Below are 17822 nucleotides of genomic sequence, written 5' to 3' on the forward strand. Positions count from 1 at the left end.
GCCTGTGGTCCGCTCCAGCCAATAGGAAAGCAGTATCTAGGGAGGTGAGTGCCGATCAGTATTTAAGGTCGCATCTAATTGGTCGAACTTGGATAAACGCCAATGGGTGCAACAAAGCATACATTACTATAACAAAAGTTTTAATTTATCGCACGTCTTTGCGATGAGCATCTTGCGCGTACCATCATTGCGATGACGGTATTTTTTCGATTTATCGTGCAGCCCTAAGACAATCCATCTAGAAGAAATTGCAACATTGCAACAGTAAAGGCTCTTACCCAGCTCTTCCTTGGTGCTGTAGTCAAATTTATAGAGCTTGAAATCCTCTCCACCAGCAACAAAAAAGTCCTTTTCTGGGTGGAGGGATGCCGAGTTGATGGTAGCTGGGGCATCCACAGACTTGATCAGGTCAAGGCTGAGTAATTTAATTGCAGCGCAGTCAATTTTACAATACAACATCATCAGATTGTATCTTTTGAGCGAGACAATTTAAGATTTCAATCAAATATTCTACATTTGTTGTGAATTGTGAATTAAGGATGTTTAGCGCAAAGCCTCAGGCTATACTTTTTATTTTTTTATGAATAGCAGTTAGAAAACATTTTAAAATGCAAATCTTCACTGTCCTGTGAAAAACACATCCCTTTTTGTCATGTTTTTTTAATTTATATTTTAAGTTAATGGGATTTTTTGTATACGTTTTTGGGATAATTGAAAAACGTAAATTTTTGTCTTTACATTTTTTTTTACATTTATGCGATAAAACAGAATGCAGACATCACCAAAACGTAACAACAACATAATGGACATAAGTGTTTTTTGCAGGACAGCGACGACATTAGCATTATTCCATTATTTTTTGGACTATGGTTATGTGATAGAGCTCTGTGGATTTTCGAAGGGCGAGTTCCGATGTTTGTGGTGAGACTCACTGTGACATACCTGAGAGCGTTGTAGAAAGCGATCGTCTTTCCATATGTGATCACAAGAATTTCGCCGACAACCACATACTCCATGCTGCTCACAGACGTGTCAAATGTCAGCGTCTTTACCACCTCCATGGAGGTCCTGTCCCACAGTCTGGTAATGTTAAAAAAACAATGATATATTATTTATTGCCACTTACTGGCTGCATCTAATGACACCAGTGAATGACCCCATGCCAAGTAAATGCTATGTAATGTTTAAATATTTATATGATTTATGTCTTAGCTCCATGTTGTCGCTGCCTGTTGACTATTTGTGGTTTATGCGCCATTTGGGCGTCTTCGGTGTAAATACAATATTAGATGTGTCACTTGAACCTTCTGTGTAAATCAAATCTAGCCTTAGATGCGTGGTCGTAAAGAAAAATTGCATCCAGTGCTTATATATGATTATAAAACCAATGTATATTTTGTTTGCCATTGAATCCAGGAGTATTTAGCATTTTAATTCTAATAGCATTCTCTGCTCATCCAGGAGCAGCCATTTCACTGACCGTATGGTTTTATCCTCTGCTGCTGAGAGAATCTGTTTGTCGTCATTACACCACAGGGCCTTTTTGATAGGTGACGTATGACCGGCAATCTCCTGTGGTGCTGGAAACAGAAAACATGCACCTATGAATGAATGCACTTGGGAGATAGACAAGATGGAAACATCAGCCAATACATGCTGCAAACATAAGTCTCCAGCAGGGAACTACCCTCATCTGCAATGATTGAGAAGCATAAAAAGGAACAATATCTTACTATTCTGGATAATACAATAAATCAATAATTCTTTAGTTCTCATTGCTCACCTGCATCTGTGCTACTGAGATCATAGATGCGTAGGAGCTTATCATTCCCCCCAGTCAAGAGATAGTTACTGTCCTAGGAAAAAAAAAGGTTAACATGGTTACATAAATATCTACTACAGGGTTTTTCCTGTGTACAAAATTAAATCGGTCAACGCCACCTTATTTGCTTGCCACCTCCAGCCTGAGTTACTGATAATGAATGAATGCTTTAACAAGATAATAGTCATATTCTTATTGGAACTATTATTCTTATTATTGAAACATGGTATTGTTATATGTTGCCTGTAAAAAATGAAAGTGAGTCAGTTGAATTTACAGAATACATGCACGTCATGGCGCATGGTCGGGTTTTGGGATGTTTGATACCACTTTTTTCCCGACCGATGCTACCGATACCACTAGTAAAAGAAAATCCCCACACCATAAATGACAGATAATTTTAAAGAAAAACATATATCCCAATATATTATTTTTACTTAAAATTGCATGAAGTTAATGACAACTTTGTATTCGACAGCAGGACGGCGGCCGATAATGGTATCGGTCACCGCCGCGAGTACCGATACCTTAAAATAAGACTGGTATTGGCACCGATACCTGGTATTGGTAGTCACCCATCATAGTCAGAATGATACCAGCTCTGCCTCAATTTGAGACAGGAAAAACCATGTACTATATCTGATAAACTCTTCCACACTCACCTGAGTAAAGGTGACTGTCTTGACAATATGTTTGTGTGCCAATGAGAGGACTTCGTCACCACTGACTGCATCCCACACTTTTCTGGAAAGCATAATAAGTACATAAATAAACATTTGTAATGCTAGAGAGTCCAGTGGGAGAATACCTAGACATCTTAAAAATGTTACTGCATCAAAACATAAACGCAGCAAGTCTACTATGGGGGGAAAAAATAAAATTAACCAAAAACCTGCAATCATTTTAAGATCAGTGGATGCCATTTTAATGTTGTGGGTGACGGTGTATTTGTTGGCATAGCAGTGATTAACCAAAATAAATTCAGTCTGTCCTGGTTAGGCACCGTTAATGTTTTTTTGGGGCACTCTGTTTACGCAATTGATGGCTGGGATTCAGTATATGTCCAACCACCAATGTCCACCCTAGTGTTGTCACGATACCAAAATGTTGACTTCAATACTATACCTGCATAAAATACCTCGATACCGGTACTGAAACTGTACCTTGAAAAAAACTCAACAAAAGCAGCAAAATTAAAACTGACAAAATAACAATGCAAAATATTGGGATGTATACATGTTAATTTATGTACATATTGTATATATTTATGTTTATACTGTATGCGTTTTCACATTGCATGCTTTAAAGTACTGTATTTGACTGCATTTGATGTCATCCGTTTTAAATATTGGCAATACAGTGGCAGTCCAATGACTCATCAATGTAACGTTGCTTGAGTGTGCATGCATGTCTCTGCTCTGCTCTTTTCCATTTCGCTCCCAATTAGTCGAATGCGTAATCAAATACTATAAACTGGGAACAAAATAATTCACACTCTTATTTTTAAGGGAAGTGTCAAAAATGCGTCACAACCTGTGTCTGTTGCTCTGTCAGTTGTCTGAGCTTTTTCTATGCATAACTGCGATTTCATACTGTGTGTCTGTTCATTGAACGCACCTTGGGTCCACTGCAGGAATGATTGCTGCTTTTTCTTCTGCTTCTCCGCAAAAAACATTTGCTCTTGTTACAAAACGTTTCTAAAACTGAAAATTGAAAACCATGCATGTGTTCTTCATTTGTTTATTGAAAACATGCGTAGGCAATGCCAATGCTGTCGTGGGGCTTCCAATCTGCTTGCGCGCTCCCGTGGACCTTTAATTAGTGCATCATACTTCTCAACGAGGAGTGCACGTCCAGTGAGCGCTTCAGTGCGTGAAGCCATTTTCCTGCGCCCTCTTGCACACACGCTGAAAGAGGCGTGTCGCTTACTTCAGGCATTTTCCACATATCGGTAGACAGGCGGCCATGCGTGTATGTGTACCTACCTTTAAAACAGAGTTGGCAGCCTGTCTCGTAATTATTTTTTTAAGTACCAGTACTAAAAAAAATCATACCGAGCCGTTTTTGACGCCAAAACATCAAGGTACGGTACTGGTACCAGAATCCGTCATGGTAACAAAAGTCACACAATCAGCATCACAATGGAATAGGCAGGATGAAAATTAATAGAAGCACTAGGGAGCCTGTGTAAGTGAACTCTAACAGCTATTACCACCCCCTCAAAACAAGTTACATTTCAGGAGGTTTAGCTATTGGGCTTTGCCTTGCGCAGTAGCCGTTGATGTACCACCACTTGATTTAGGACCACTTTTTGTAAAAAAAAAAAAAAACACACACATTTGTCCACTCACGCTGAGAAGTCGGCCGCAGCAGTGGCTGCCTTGGTGGCGTCAGTGTTCAGAGTGGCTCCCCAGACAGCACCTTTGTGACCCAGAAAAGTTCCAATCCAGTCCCCTGTGTCTCCCTGGCGCAACATGGGCTTGCCATCTAAACAAAAGATACGGGCCAAAATGAAATATTTCATTCGTTCAAAAATTGAACAGAAAATTGAGCATTGTGCTTTATATGGTGTTAAACAATAAAATGACACAGGAAATGTACAGCAGGTAATGTAGGTAACAGTCCAGTCCAATTTACATAAAACCAAATTAACGAGACTCCAGTATATGGCATGCCAGTATCACCTTTGCATGCGCTAATGAGAAAGTAGCCGAAAGGAGTGATTCCACTGAAGGCCAAATCCACCACAGGCCGAGTGTGACCAGAACAGGTAAGCGGAGTCTGTCTCATCGCCATGGTCCTCCAGCCGAGCAGGTGACGGTTCGCACAGAGACGGGCAAGAACCGGGTAGCACTTTAGCTGTTAACCAGCTAGCTGGAGAAGCTAACGGGGGAAGGGCAACACGCTCAAGTTTACTAGGCGTTATTCGTTGTATTAAAGTTGCCAGTTGGTTACTGTTTTATGAGTGCAAAGAGGAACACGTTCACAGCGAATTTTTGCTTAACTTGACCGGCGGGTCTCCCTCCCAGCAAATGAATGGCTATCGTGCTAATAGCTACAACATAGCAACTAACTAGCAACGTGCGATGCGTCGGAACTACTGCGGACTTGATATAACCCGGCATTCAACTTCCGCCCACCATAGTAGGGTTACACTTCCGGGGAAGTGTTTTTCCAAAATAAAATATTAGTTTATAAGGGTACTTCACATATTTTAAACCAGCGGGTGATACCCATACATGACACATACAACCTAGCTGCTTCAGTTAGTAGACTCTGTCCAAAGTTGTTCTTTTTACAAATTCACCCATTTTTAGATGTTTTATAGTGGATTTTTGGAATGCTGTGGCACAATTCAGTGATTTGTATGTGTATTTTATAGTACTTTGAATTATCTGTTGCTGTTTTTTTTAATAGTATTTTTAACGGCATAAACGAAAAACAAACAGGATGTGTTTTATTTTGAGGCAGCGTCCTATCTTTGAGCTTGATATGTTCTGGCCCCTGCTGGACACTATAATGCTCACACAACATATGACAATAAATTTGTATTCACAGACTTTGTTTGTTGTTGTTGTTGTTGTTGCTGTTGTTTTACTATTTATTGTGTTATTTTCTTGTTCTAGTAGTTACTAATAGTTACAGTCTGATTGTATTCATCAATCCCCAAATACTACCTCTGCTGCTGCTGCTGTAGTCGTTCAGTTATTTCTGATATATTTTACTCATATGTTGTTGTTGTTGTTTTTTAATCACATTGCATACCTTTATTCTCACCAATAAAGTGAAGTCATAAGGTTTCGAAACCTTATGAATTAAAGGAGTGTACCAAAACAGAATTATTAATTTATATTTTCATTATTTTTGTGTTATTTGCATTATTTGGGACATGGGACGTGTCGCTAGCAGTGCTGTCGTCCTAATGCAGTCCTAAGCGTAACCTGTCTGCAGCTGCATCACACAAAGGGGATGCCTTGCTTCTCGGCTACGGGCACAGATGGTGGCTTGAAGCTGGTGAATAAGCAGAAAACAGGGAGTGGACGCGGATGCGGATCATGAGAATCCGCACCACTTGAAGCGTCACATGGCTGAGGACGACTCAATCTGGCGATGAGGATGGGTGCACTTTGCGGATATTTGCGGGGTTTTATTGTTTTCTACGCGCGATTTGAAGCAGCTTTATCCACAGAGGGTGGCGTTGTGGGTTTGTAGTCTGCCTCCTGCGGACGCGCAGTTCCGCTCATCCGACGCAGGGAGGGAGGAGAGGGGCGATGGCCGCTGGTGGAGCAGCAGGAGGATGCGCAGACACGGTGGAGCAGTGCCGGGCCGAGGTGGAGCGTCTGACCCGGGAGCTGGCAGAGGCCAACCGCGAAAAGATTCGGGCGGCGGAGTGCGGGCTGGCGGTTCTGGAGGAGAACCAGAGCTTGAAGCAGCAGTATGCCGAGTTGGAGGCCGATCAGGAGGCTCTGAAGCTGGAGCTGGAACAGCTGCAGGAGGTGGGCTCAGCAGGGGTACGGCTTTGTCAGTAAAGTAAAGTATTGTTATGTAGGACTCACTTGAAAAGTCAAGTCAAGGAAGAATATTTTGAAGTTCAAACTGACTTTCATGCAATATTTTGGCCCATATATGCAGTATATTCGACTCATCAGTGATGTTACCAATACAGCATACACTGTAACAAATGTCTTTAAAACCTACAGTAATTTTACAGTATTTAACTATATACAGCAATGCATTATGGGTCAAAACAAAATACAGTAATTTGCTGTATAATTAGCTATGAAATACTACATATATATATATATTACAGCAACTATATTTTGGCATGTATAATGTGGATTACAGGTAAATACTGTAAAGATTGTTGAATTTTGCCGGGTATCTCTATAGTAGAGCAAATAGCGGACCCTGTATTGTCACCGGAGCAAGGACAAGAGTAATATTTTATCGCGAGGGCAGTCTGCATCTAACCTTGCTGTCGCAAGATGTATTATCGCGGTATTTGTGAGTTCACAAACTCCCGAGAATCCATCTTGTACCGCTCCCATTGATTTCCACCGATACGAACCACTGGTCGTTCGGACCAATCACAGAGCGACATTTTATTTGGAGGCGGGATATGCAGCTGTGACAAAAACAAGTAGTGCCGAAGCCGTGGGAAGAAACAAACCAACCATGGCGACACCGGTGGACGAATGCCTGGACGCTGCAAATAATTCTGTTCTCGCTGAATTAGTCTCTTGTATCCGCATATCAACATTGCAAAACTGAAACATAAACTCAACGCCATGATATCAGCTAGTCACAACAGTCGCATGTCGGTGACGACATTTTCATCTTTTGCCGTGATTGGTCAAAACAAAACTTAGGTAGACGTGCACACGATTCTGCTTCGTCCAATCAGCTCAAAGTGTTGTACAGCATGCCCCGCCTTTCCCGGCAAATCAACGTGGAACAGTCCCAGACTGATATTGTGGAGAACTCCCTCGAGTGAAGCACAAATCAATCTGGCTATTGCCAGGCTAGTCTGCATTGTCTTCACATCGCATTTCTCCGATACAGGCAACATTACAGCTAACATTCATTTATGCACTCGGCTGCAGAACGAGGATTGATTTTACAACAAGGGCGGCATGGTGAATGACTCTTAGCACATCCGCCTCCCAGTGCTGAGGGCGTGAGATAGAGTCCGGGCTTCGGCCTTCCCGGGTGAGGTTTTCATATTCTCCCCGTGCCTATGTGTGGGGTTTTCTCCGAGTGCTCCGGTCTCCTCCCACATTCCAAAGACATGCATGGCCGGTTAATTGAGCACTTAAGTTGTCCCTCGGTGTGATTGTGAGTGTGGATGGTTGTTTGTCTCTGTGTGTACCCTTCAATTGGCCAGCAGCCCTTTCAGGATGTACCACGCCTAATGCCTGAAGCCAGCTGGGATAGGCTCCAGCTACCCTTTTGAGGAATAAGCGGTTAAGAAAATGGATGGATGGATTTTACAACGACATACTGTATTATGTATTTACAGGAATGTATTCCTGTAAATTATGTATAATACAAGAAACTGTTGTAAACTAGATTACAGTGTTGCTGTAAAAGTAAATACAGTAAGTAACTGTAATTTATATACAGTATACTTGTAAAAAAAAAAAAACACACAGTAATGTGCTGAGATTTTACAAGAATTAGCCGGCAACTTTTTTTGCCAGTTATTTCCTGTAAATTCTACAGTCAATTTGTTACAGTGTAGCCTACTTGCAATTGCCTCCTCAACTGCAAATATTAAACTTGAGTAATAGGCCTACTGATTAAAAATTCCAAGAAAGAAAATCAAGGAAACTGTTTTAAAAAGTAGCAATTCTACAGACAGAATTGATCTCACAGCATTTTAAATCTGTTCCTTGCACTTTAAGAAACCAAATGAACCCTGCATGAACAAACACTGAGTGGCGAAAACTCCCTCTAAGAAAAAAAGAAGTCGTCCCCCCAAAAGTTATTAACAATAATATGTCTATGGAGCCCTACTCTTCTAGACAAAATAAATCAGTAATATTGTCTTTGTGGAATATGAATAAAGCTACACAATCCATTCATTTTCATCCATCTCAGCAGGGAGTGGAAATTTTGCCACTTGCTGTTGACTGAAAATTACATCACAGTTGCTCAGGGCTCAGATAACAACCAATCATGGCTCAGCTTGCGAATGTCACATGACTAATCTCAGAAGGAAGAAAAGTAGCAGTAATAGTGGTTATAGCGCTTTTCAGCTCCTAATTCATCGTATGAACTGTTAAACACAAACACATACTGTCAGCAAACTCATGCAGGAGCTGCTGTCGGCCACAGTCCAGACTTGCTTGCTGTCTAACGTTGCAGATTTTGGGTGGGTGGGTGAGTAACATAATAATAATATAAACATAATAAACAGGGCTTGACTGAAATTGTTGTAATGCTTCATTGTAGAAAGTTAGAAATCCAAGCCTACTTGACAGAAAGGCTTGCAGTGAGGCACGTGGAAGGGGTGCTTCAGCTGTGCCTTATCACCAAACGTAATTGATAAAAGTGATTGGTCATCATCATTTATGATTTTTCTTCAACATCAATTAACATTAGGGTTCATTTCAATAAACTGCAGGAAAACATAAGTAGCAAAATTAGCTCAACACAAAATTTGAGCCGATTCCAGAACTTCTGCCAACTTTAAAATGCAATGGCAGATAGATATGTGTCAAATTCAATAACAAAAGAGCATGAGTCCATGAATTATTTTACAAAAAAAAATACAAAAAAAAGGATCCTTGGGCTTTTACAGAATGAAAGGGAAAATACACCATAGAAATTATTCTACAAAAGTAACATACATATTTAAAATAAAATAAAAGCTCATACTGTAGATGAAAAATTTGAGAGATTTGTCTTTTATGAAACAAAAATTAATTCATTATTCATTTACAATTTACAATGTCAGTACTTGGACTGGTTTAACGATCCACCCAGTAGGTTTGTAACTGATCTGAGGTAAATAATTTTACCAGAAATTTAATTACTGTGTAAAAAAAAAAAGACACATGCACTTTTTCTCTCAGTCTGACACAAAATCAGATTTAACTAGATTATTTAGAATGACCACAATTATTTCCATTTGCTAAATGCTATAATAACAACTGAATTATTTATTTATTTATTTATTCTTTATATAGTTTTGCATTTCTTTCTTCAAAGTCAGAAGTTTAAACATTTTGTGCGTTTTATTTGTCTGGTTGATGTCTTGAGATGTTGTTTCCGTATTTTCACCACTCCCAGCTATTTTCACTGAAGCAACCCGCTTCGCTCCCGGCTGTTTTACTGAATTTTGACAGATTTTGGCCCACATAATATTGTGTTCTATTGCTATAAAAACACGGAACCTGCCAAAATAAATATTAGAGTCTCTTCTTTCATTAGGAAAAAGAAAATTTGTATCTGTTTAGCATTAGAATATAGCTAAGTTTTGTCATTATTCACAAATCTGTTTAGAACTGTGGGGAAATCAGCTTGTTTGCAACATGGCCCTGTTTGATCACTTATACTCTGCTGCCACCTGCTGGTCGTTTTTCTAATTACTACCATTGCTTCACCCGTTCTATGCAGTTCAGAGACTGCATCAGAGCCTTCTGTATGCTCTAGCATAAAAAGACACACACAAAACGTATAAATGCGTCTTTTGGACACTTAAAACATTTAAAATAGAATATATTTATACATTTTGGGGAGCAAATGAGTTGTTCTTTCCTCATGATGCCAACTATTTTGTGACTTGCATCAGTCCCACCTGCAGCAAAACAAGGTCACAACGTGATGCTGCTACAACTGCAATTGTGAAAGTATTCTCGGTGTGCAAGCTTCCCCCTTTTTTGCCCCCATGAAATATACCCATCTAATTTCTGTACCGCTTGTCGTGATTAGGTTGCAAGTGAGCTGGAGTTTGTCCCAGCTGACTGTGGGTGAAAAGTACATCTTGGTTTGGATCCCAACTACAGGTCATAACATCAAAAGTCTTAAAACACAACAAACTTGTTTAATGACCCTTTTGTTGTTGTATTTGAGTCAATGTGGCTTCAGTGGAACCATCCAGACCCTCAGAATTATCGTGGCACCAAATCTGTGATGGTAGTTTAGTTTTGTATTCCTTGCATTATTGCGTCACATTTAAACCTTGCCATACAGAATGAACAAATCTCGTGTTAGTTTTAGATTTGTTTCACAGTACAGTGCCCAAAACTTTGATCAGCGACTTGAATGAGAATTTAGGGCATACTCAATAATGGGTCTGTCTGGTATAAAGCCGCACTGTAATGTAATGAGTGTTGTTTTTCAGATCTTTGGCCTCAGTCTTGTTCAAATGGATTTAGAAGGTGTTCCAATGGGCAATGTTTGTTGAAAAAGGGCCGGAAGCGAGTTTGTTTGTAATGTATTTTTGGTGAGTGGAGTGTTGATGAAATATGCAGCGAGCAGATCATTGGTGCTAAAAACAGCAAGAGCACTTGGCCCATGAGGATGCTGCTGTGTTACACTTCTGTTATGTCACTGTCAGTGACACACCTCTCGACTTGCTATGTTGCCACCAGATATTGTCGGTCAGCTTTCTACTGAGGTTTTAGGACCATACGGGAATAACTTTGGCATCATACGGCTACTATTTTTAGTGCCTCGGTGTTTTGTGGCATTACATTGCACTTTATCATTTGACTTGTCTTTATGAATGTTTTTAAGCTGTAACTTCCTGGTCTCTAGCCCTCTTGGTTATGAATAACACAGAGCCACAGACCAGAAGCACGCAAGAGCAGACTAACTGCCTGAAAAATGCATGTGTGCAAATATGACTGCCACACACACATGCACGGACGCACACGCATTGTGGAAGCGGCGTCTTGAATTATTCATAACAATGAGGTCATGACGATTTCATCAGGAATCTCCATTTTCATTCTTTATGTAGATTTCACTATTTTGGATTAAAGGTAAACTACATCAGGTGGTTATTGTTGACAATTAGCCTGATTAATGTGCACATTGTGTCAACAGGCTTGCTGTATATTGTCTGATCCAGATTTTACACCGCACAGATAATTTCAGTGAAAAGAACAATGTTGTCTGTGTGATATTTTAAATCAGTTTGTAACACATATTACACATATTATTGATATTATCACATTATTTTTAGGAAACTTATGACAATATTTCAAAATGTTGCACTGATTTCAGCTGGCAGTCGGCAGCATCAACCATTTTTATGCACTATATTAATATAATATGCTATGTTTAAGTACTGATACATATTATATGTAGCACAATTTATCACAATGTAAACAATGTGCAACACAAGCCCGCATATGGATAGGAAACGGAATGGAGCCCTTTTTGTATTGTGTCAAACCTAAATACAGGCATCACTCGAAGGACATTATTAACAATTTCTTCCATGAAAGGAAGCTGCAATATTTCTTCTCTTGAGTCTGGAATTGACTGATGAAAAATACATTGTTATCCTGCTGATGTCTGGAGTAGTGTTGAGAACAATCGAGCAATGACAGGATAAGGACAGAAAAACAAAGGAGCGATGCCAAGGGAGCAGAGTGAAGTATTTTTAAATCTGATTATCCCTGCCCCTTTTATCCATTCCATTTATTTTCCATTATTTCAGTCTAATCTATCTCTTAGTACAAGTGCACTCTTATTATGGGCCTGCTGAGCGGAGCAAGCTACTGCGACGCTATTCCCAAAAAACTCCCCAAAAAAAGTCCCATTGAAATGAATGGGAAAAGGAAAGACAAAATCACACATCAAGCACCTTTTTCTAAGACACGCTGCGCGCGCATACGTTAACTAACCGATATGAATTTGAGCTTATTTTGTTGCAATTTTTCCCATCTTTAGCTCAGTGTCAAAAAAAAATTTAAGGAATGAAAGCTCTCCCCCCTGTGCGGGTTCAAAGACAGTGAGCGAAAGGGAGACAAATAGCCTTTTAACATTGGTGTGTATTGCGTCGGCTTGAGTGGCGCAATTAGCCCCAGAGTGACGTGAGCCAAAAAATCTATTTCCAAAAGTTTCACTTCAACTCGTCACCATGGCCACAATCTTTGCTCACTCGACATCAAATTCACACATTTTGTAGTCACAAGGGTCTTTTTTCTGACAACCCCACTTTTATTTGGCTAAGGTGTCATTTAGTACCTTTATTTTTACTTTAAGCGAAGAGAAGTCGGACTTTGACGCCTATCTTTTCCATGTTAATTTCGCCGCCTTTCTCTCTTAATTTTTTATAAATCATAAGTTTTCAACCTGCTTTAATTTGGTCATTTTTCATCCGATTAAAAAAAATTAGAACATTTTTGGAATCTGTATCTTCAACCGTTAAGTTGTGAGAGGCTTTTGTTCGAGGTGTGCGTATCCTATACAATATCAATGGAATGTGTGTGCGTGATGTCTCCAGTATGTTAAAGTTCCAATGTGTGTGCGTGAATGTGCATGTTTCTTAAAGCGACAGTAAGATACTTTTAGTTGATGTTGATTATGGTTAACTTCCACATTTCTTGCCTGATTCCAGTCATTTAAATTTTAAACTGTTCAGCTCATTTACATTTTTTTTAAAATACATTTTCAAAAAAACCACAACATTATTATTAGTATTATTTTTAATTAAATGGAATTGACTGCTATTTAAATAGTGCTTTTTTAGCTATACTGCCTGGTCTCTCACTTTTGCATAGCAACTGCCTCAGCCAATCATCTCTCTCACTGTTGAGCTCAACTCACCCCCTTTTTTTCTTGGTGTACTCAAGGCTTGGCCTATGTACGACTACTACTATTGCAAATACTATTACTACTACTACTATCTTGGCCAATTGATTAGGTACACCCAGGATTCTGGTCAATTAATTAGGTACACCCTGGATTCTTGCCACTCCGCCCACCCAGGTCAGTGGCCATCTTGGCCAATTAATTAGGTACACCAAGGATTCTCTCCCCTCCGCCCACCCGGGGCGGTGGCCATCTTGGCCAATTGATTAGGTACGCCCAGGATTCTCTCCCCTCCGCCCACCCGGGGCGGCGGCCATCTTGGCCAATTTATTAGGTACGCCCAGGATTCTCGCCACTCCGCTCGCTCAGGGCGGCGGCCATCTTGGCCAATTAATTAGGTACGCCCAGGATTCTCGCCACTCCGCTCGCCCAGGGCGGCGGCCATCTTGGCCAATTGATTAGGTACGCCAAGGACTCTCTCCCACCTGGGTCGGCGGCCATCTTGGCCATTTGACTACTACTAAAATTACTACAACTACAAGTACTACTAATACTACTACTACTACGAGTACAAGTACTACTACTACTACTACTACTTACTACTACTACTACTTACTACTACTACTACTACTTACTACTACTACTACTTACTACTACTACTACAAGTACTTGCTACTACTATACTACTACTACTATTGCTACAAGTACTACATGCGTCTGTCTTTCAACCTTGCAAGAGTCAGCAGGCCCATTCAAAATTTCCGTGGAAATTTTTCTAGTTTTCCTTTTTAATACATTGATAGAAAGGGAACAAATTTGTCAGCTGTGCTCTTTTGGAAAGAGAAATTATCTGCCAAAGCAATTTTGGAACTGAAATCTAAATAATCCTTTCCATGTTCAAAAAAACGTTGACCTGTACAAGTATTTATAAAGTATCATTTCAATCTTAACAGCCATTCAACACCCAAGCTTAACTTTAATGATGTGAGAAAAGTCCATATCTCAATTGTGAAGTGTAAGAAGTGAACCACTTTTAATAGTAAAAAATTGTCCACAGCTGACTTTTTAAAATCTTGACAATAGAATATAAAAACTTTTAAACAAATGAACTGGATGTAATTCATCATCATAGAATGCACCTGATCACTCTGATCAATACACAATGCAAAACCAGAAGAGAAAGAAACTTTGTACACTCTTGCGCTGTGCAGGCATTTGGTCAGGCCTACTCCACCCAGCGTAAGGTGGCAGAGGACGGCGAGAACAACGAGGAGACACTGCTGCAGGAGTCTGCCACCAAGGAAGCTTATTACATGGGCCGGCTCCTGGAGCTCCAGGTTGAGGTCAAGCACAGCCAGGTTACTGCCGCCAATGCACAGGCTGACAATGACCACCTCAGCTGCCTGCTGCGGGAGCTCCGAGAGGTAACGTGCAGAATTATGCATATTAAACTACAGTTTAGTTGGCTGTTGGTGGGTAAATTCTAAAAAACTAACTAGGGATAGACAGTTTGTCGTCTGGGCAGATTATCGGCGCCGATATTCAGCATTTTGACGAATATCGGCATCGGCCATTTTGAAGAATCATACAGTCGATAGTAGATCAATTATTTTTAAAAAAGGGTTAACTTCAGGGAACTCATTACCTAATTAGTATTAAAATTTTCAGAGGTGCTGCCGACTCTGGGAACTCTCTGCACCTTCTGTTTTTGTTTGAAATAAAAACCAAGATAAGCAAAAAAATTCATACTTGAGATATTTTGAAATTTTGGAGTTTCTATTTTATTTTCTATTTTCCCCTCTAGTGAAAATGAATGTCGGCTCCAAATATCTGTTATTGGCGTCTTTGACTACTAATAATCGGTATCGGCCCTTAAAATATTGGTCAATCTCTATAACTAACCAAACCTGTAGTTGTTAATCAAACCAATAAGTTCAAGCAAAAGACTGTAATATGAAATTGGTCTTTCATCTTTCCTGCTGTGTCTCAGCAGAGTAATGAAACGTTGGAGCTGCAGCGTAGCCGCATTCGAGAAGAGGTTGGGGAGTACAAGTTTCGAGAATCAAGGCTGATTCAGGACTACACAGAGCTGGAAGAGGAGAACATCTCTCTGCAGAAACTGGTTTCAACCCTCAAACAAAATCAGGTACAGATTCTTCAGACGCACATGGATCAACAATGCAATGCAGAATAAACCTTGTTGTATGTGTCTCTGAATCAGGTGGAGTATGAAGGCTTAAAACATGAAATTAAGGTTTTGGAAGAGGAGACGGATGTTCTGGACAGCCAGTTGCAGGATGCGCTACGTTTGAAGGACATCTCGGACTCCCAGCTGGAGGAGGCCCTGGAGTCTCTGAAGAGTGAGCGCGAGCAGAAGAGTCACTTGCGCAGAGAGCTGGTTCACCATCTGAGCATGTGTGACGTGGCGTACACCGGCAGCGCACACCTGACGTTCACGTCTGCCCCACCCAGTGGCACGGCTACTCCCACAACTTTGCTTTCGCCAACCGCAGAAGATCCAACAAGGTGAGCAGAAACTCTATGGATGATCCACCATCTGTTCCTTTGTGGGGACCCTCATTAAAGTGGAAGTCAACCTTAAACATTTCTTGACAATAATACAGGACTTAAATTACTCCGGCACAGTGCCTTGACGAAACAGCATACCCGTCAAAGTAGCATACCTTGCACTTCTGTGCATGCTGTAGGTCATGCGCAGTAAGAACAGGTTGGGTGTTTGGTTGAATTTAGGGTGAGGAAACAGATAAGTTTACTATAGGGGTATGCTGATCTGACAAGGTATGCTGATCTGACAGAACACCAGATTTCTGGCGTAAGAGCCACTATGACGCAATGACAAATCCAGCAAAGTAAACAGTTTACATGTGGGGAATATTTGACAGTGTGGCAAAACACCGGCAATGCGGAGAAAAGGCCAACTTCAAAATAAACCTTCCCATACCAAGTAATATGTGGAGCGTATAGCGATAATTGATGTTGTCTTTTTGGACAAATTAGTAATTTGATCGGCGCTTGAGGAAGTCATAATTCCCTTCAATCGCCTATAGGGGCACCACGTTCTGTTTATTTTCAGTTTTGGAGAAATACAACAAATAAAATCAAAATCCTCATTTATTTATTCATAATCTGAAGTCGCCACATTCAATGTTCGTGGTTCTTTGTATTAATAAAATAATTACTAATCCACTCGGACACAAGCACGATTGAGACTAAACTAGATTTAGAAAAACATGTATTTATTCACTACGGTTACACATACAGAATCAAAACACTGCCTACCTAACTATTATACGGTGAAAAGAAAGGGAATACAAATTAAGCTAATAAAAATATGAAAGTAGCAATTTAACGAGGGAAAAAGGAAAGGTTTGACTTGCATCACAAGTGAGGTATTTGAAATGTCAAATTGGCTATGAGACGTGCAACTTACTGGAGTGAGTTGAATCAAGTTAGCGGAGGGAAGGTTGATTGAAGAAAAAATTGCTCCCAAAAGGCAAGGGAAAAATAAAATAAAAATATTCCACAGTTAGATGAGGTGCGACGCAGCTCAGGGCTCCTGGCAGATGAGGGCCGGTGCAGTTCGGCTAAAGGTGGATGCCGCTTTCAGGCGAGGTCGGGGGCTTCCGCCGGAGTTGTACTCTCGGCGCGCGAGGAGGTCCGCGTCTCAGCTGCCCAAATCCAGCTGCTGAGGCCAAGATTCAGTGCGTGCCTGTGTCCTGAGGGAGACCAGCCGTTGAACCAGCTCGCGACGGGACGCTCGGAGGATGGAGCAGATACGGGTTGACTCACGGGGATTGCGCGCTGCCAGAGTCCAAACTGTGGTCGCTGGGTGACACACGGGGCCACGGAAAAATTTGTCGCCTACTTTGTGCCACCGAGGTGTTATCGTTACACATATCAACTAATAACGCATCATGAGATCATTTCGTTCTTTCCAGAGTAACTAAATAATCTCTGGGTTTACAATCATCATTCCTGTTGAAATACATATGATGTTCCTTTTATAGGCATAACATGATGTGAAACATTCAGTTGTGGGTAAGTTCACTTGTATGTGATGAATTTCTTATGTGAAATGTGTAAGATTGCTTTGTGGATTATAGGTGTTTCATGTGAGGGCAGTTCCGATCATAACCACTTGGAGGCACTCTGGTCATGTGTAACCTCCAAGAAGGCTGGAATGTACTGACCAGGATTCCAACGGACCTTTTGGAGAGCATTTTGGGATAGCATTTGATAATTTTTAATCAGAATTGACAAGCCAGATGCTTCATTTATCATTCTGAACATATTTCAAACATTACCGCGATCATAAAGTTATTGAATCTGCTAAGCTTACTAATAGCTAAACTTAGATGGCTGCAGAAGTTACACACCTCATTCATTTGAGATAGACATACAGGTTGTGCACAAAGATAAACAACAGAAGTCACTTGATGTCAGTCAAGTACATAGAGTTATGTAGACTTCAGATTAATTACAAGCGGCAGGATTTTTGAGGATAATAACGATAGTGGCCGCTGAAGGGCACTGTTGTACCGTATAACTTCCAAGGGAAGTTGTTTCCAAAACTGTATGGCTGATTCCTGTAGATAGACCAGACAATAAAAGTGATCTGGGGACTGATAAGCAGTCTTATCGCTAGTCTGCTTGCTAAACAGGCTATTAGATCTCGGTAGGCGCTGAGGTATGTGTGTCCTGTGGGTTG

General features: G+C 40.6%; 2 protein-coding genes across 8 annotated transcripts in view; one reads left to right on the plus strand and one right to left on the minus strand.

The window, feature by feature from the left end:
* The window catches only part of strap (serine/threonine kinase receptor associated protein), a 17420-nt gene extending 12458 nt beyond the window's left edge, over nt 1-4962 (minus strand). Inside the window, exons 1-8 of one of the 2 annotated variants that reach the window (XM_086058170.1) lie at nt 4507-4962; nt 4174-4309; nt 2485-2566; nt 1784-1856; nt 1481-1580; nt 943-1080; nt 279-415; nt 1-36 (exon numbers count right to left, since the gene is read on the minus strand). The exon at nt 1-36 is cut by the window's left edge and continues 467 nt beyond it. In XM_086058170.1, coding sequence (XP_085914296.1) covers nt 1-36; nt 279-415; nt 943-1080; nt 1481-1580; nt 1784-1856; nt 2485-2566; nt 4174-4309; nt 4507-4618 — 814 coding nt within the window. In that variant the 5' untranslated portion in view covers nt 4619-4962. The remainder of the gene's footprint in view (nt 37-278; nt 416-942; nt 1081-1480; nt 1581-1783; nt 1857-2484; nt 2567-4173; nt 4310-4506) is intronic. The other variant, XM_086058169.1, reaches the window with a different exon arrangement.
* A 757-nt stretch (nt 4963-5719) lies between these two features.
* LOC147160315 (protein bicaudal D homolog 1-like) overlaps nt 5720-17822 on the plus strand; it is a 32014-nt gene continuing 19911 nt past the window's right edge. For 3 of the 6 annotated variants that reach the window (XR_015090499.1, XM_086059184.1, XM_086059180.1), the window contains exons 1-4: nt 5720-6333; nt 14305-14517; nt 15084-15239; nt 15315-15619. Coding sequence is in view for 5 of the 6 variants with exons in the window: in XM_086059184.1 (XP_085915310.1) it covers nt 6094-6333; nt 14305-14517; nt 15084-15239; nt 15315-15619 (914 nt within the window). In the remaining variant the exon portion in view is untranslated. The remainder of the gene's footprint in view (nt 6334-14304; nt 14518-15083; nt 15240-15314; nt 15620-17822) is intronic. The other 3 variants (XM_086059181.1, XM_086059182.1, XM_086059183.1) reach the window with 3 other exon arrangements.

Source organism: Leptonotus elevatus, chromosome 17 (assembly GCF_054856555.1).
Source record: "Leptonotus elevatus isolate MCC_2025b chromosome 17, RoL_Lele_1.0, whole genome shotgun sequence".
Classification (NCBI taxonomy): Eukaryota; Metazoa; Chordata; class Actinopteri; order Syngnathiformes; family Syngnathidae; genus Leptonotus; species Leptonotus elevatus.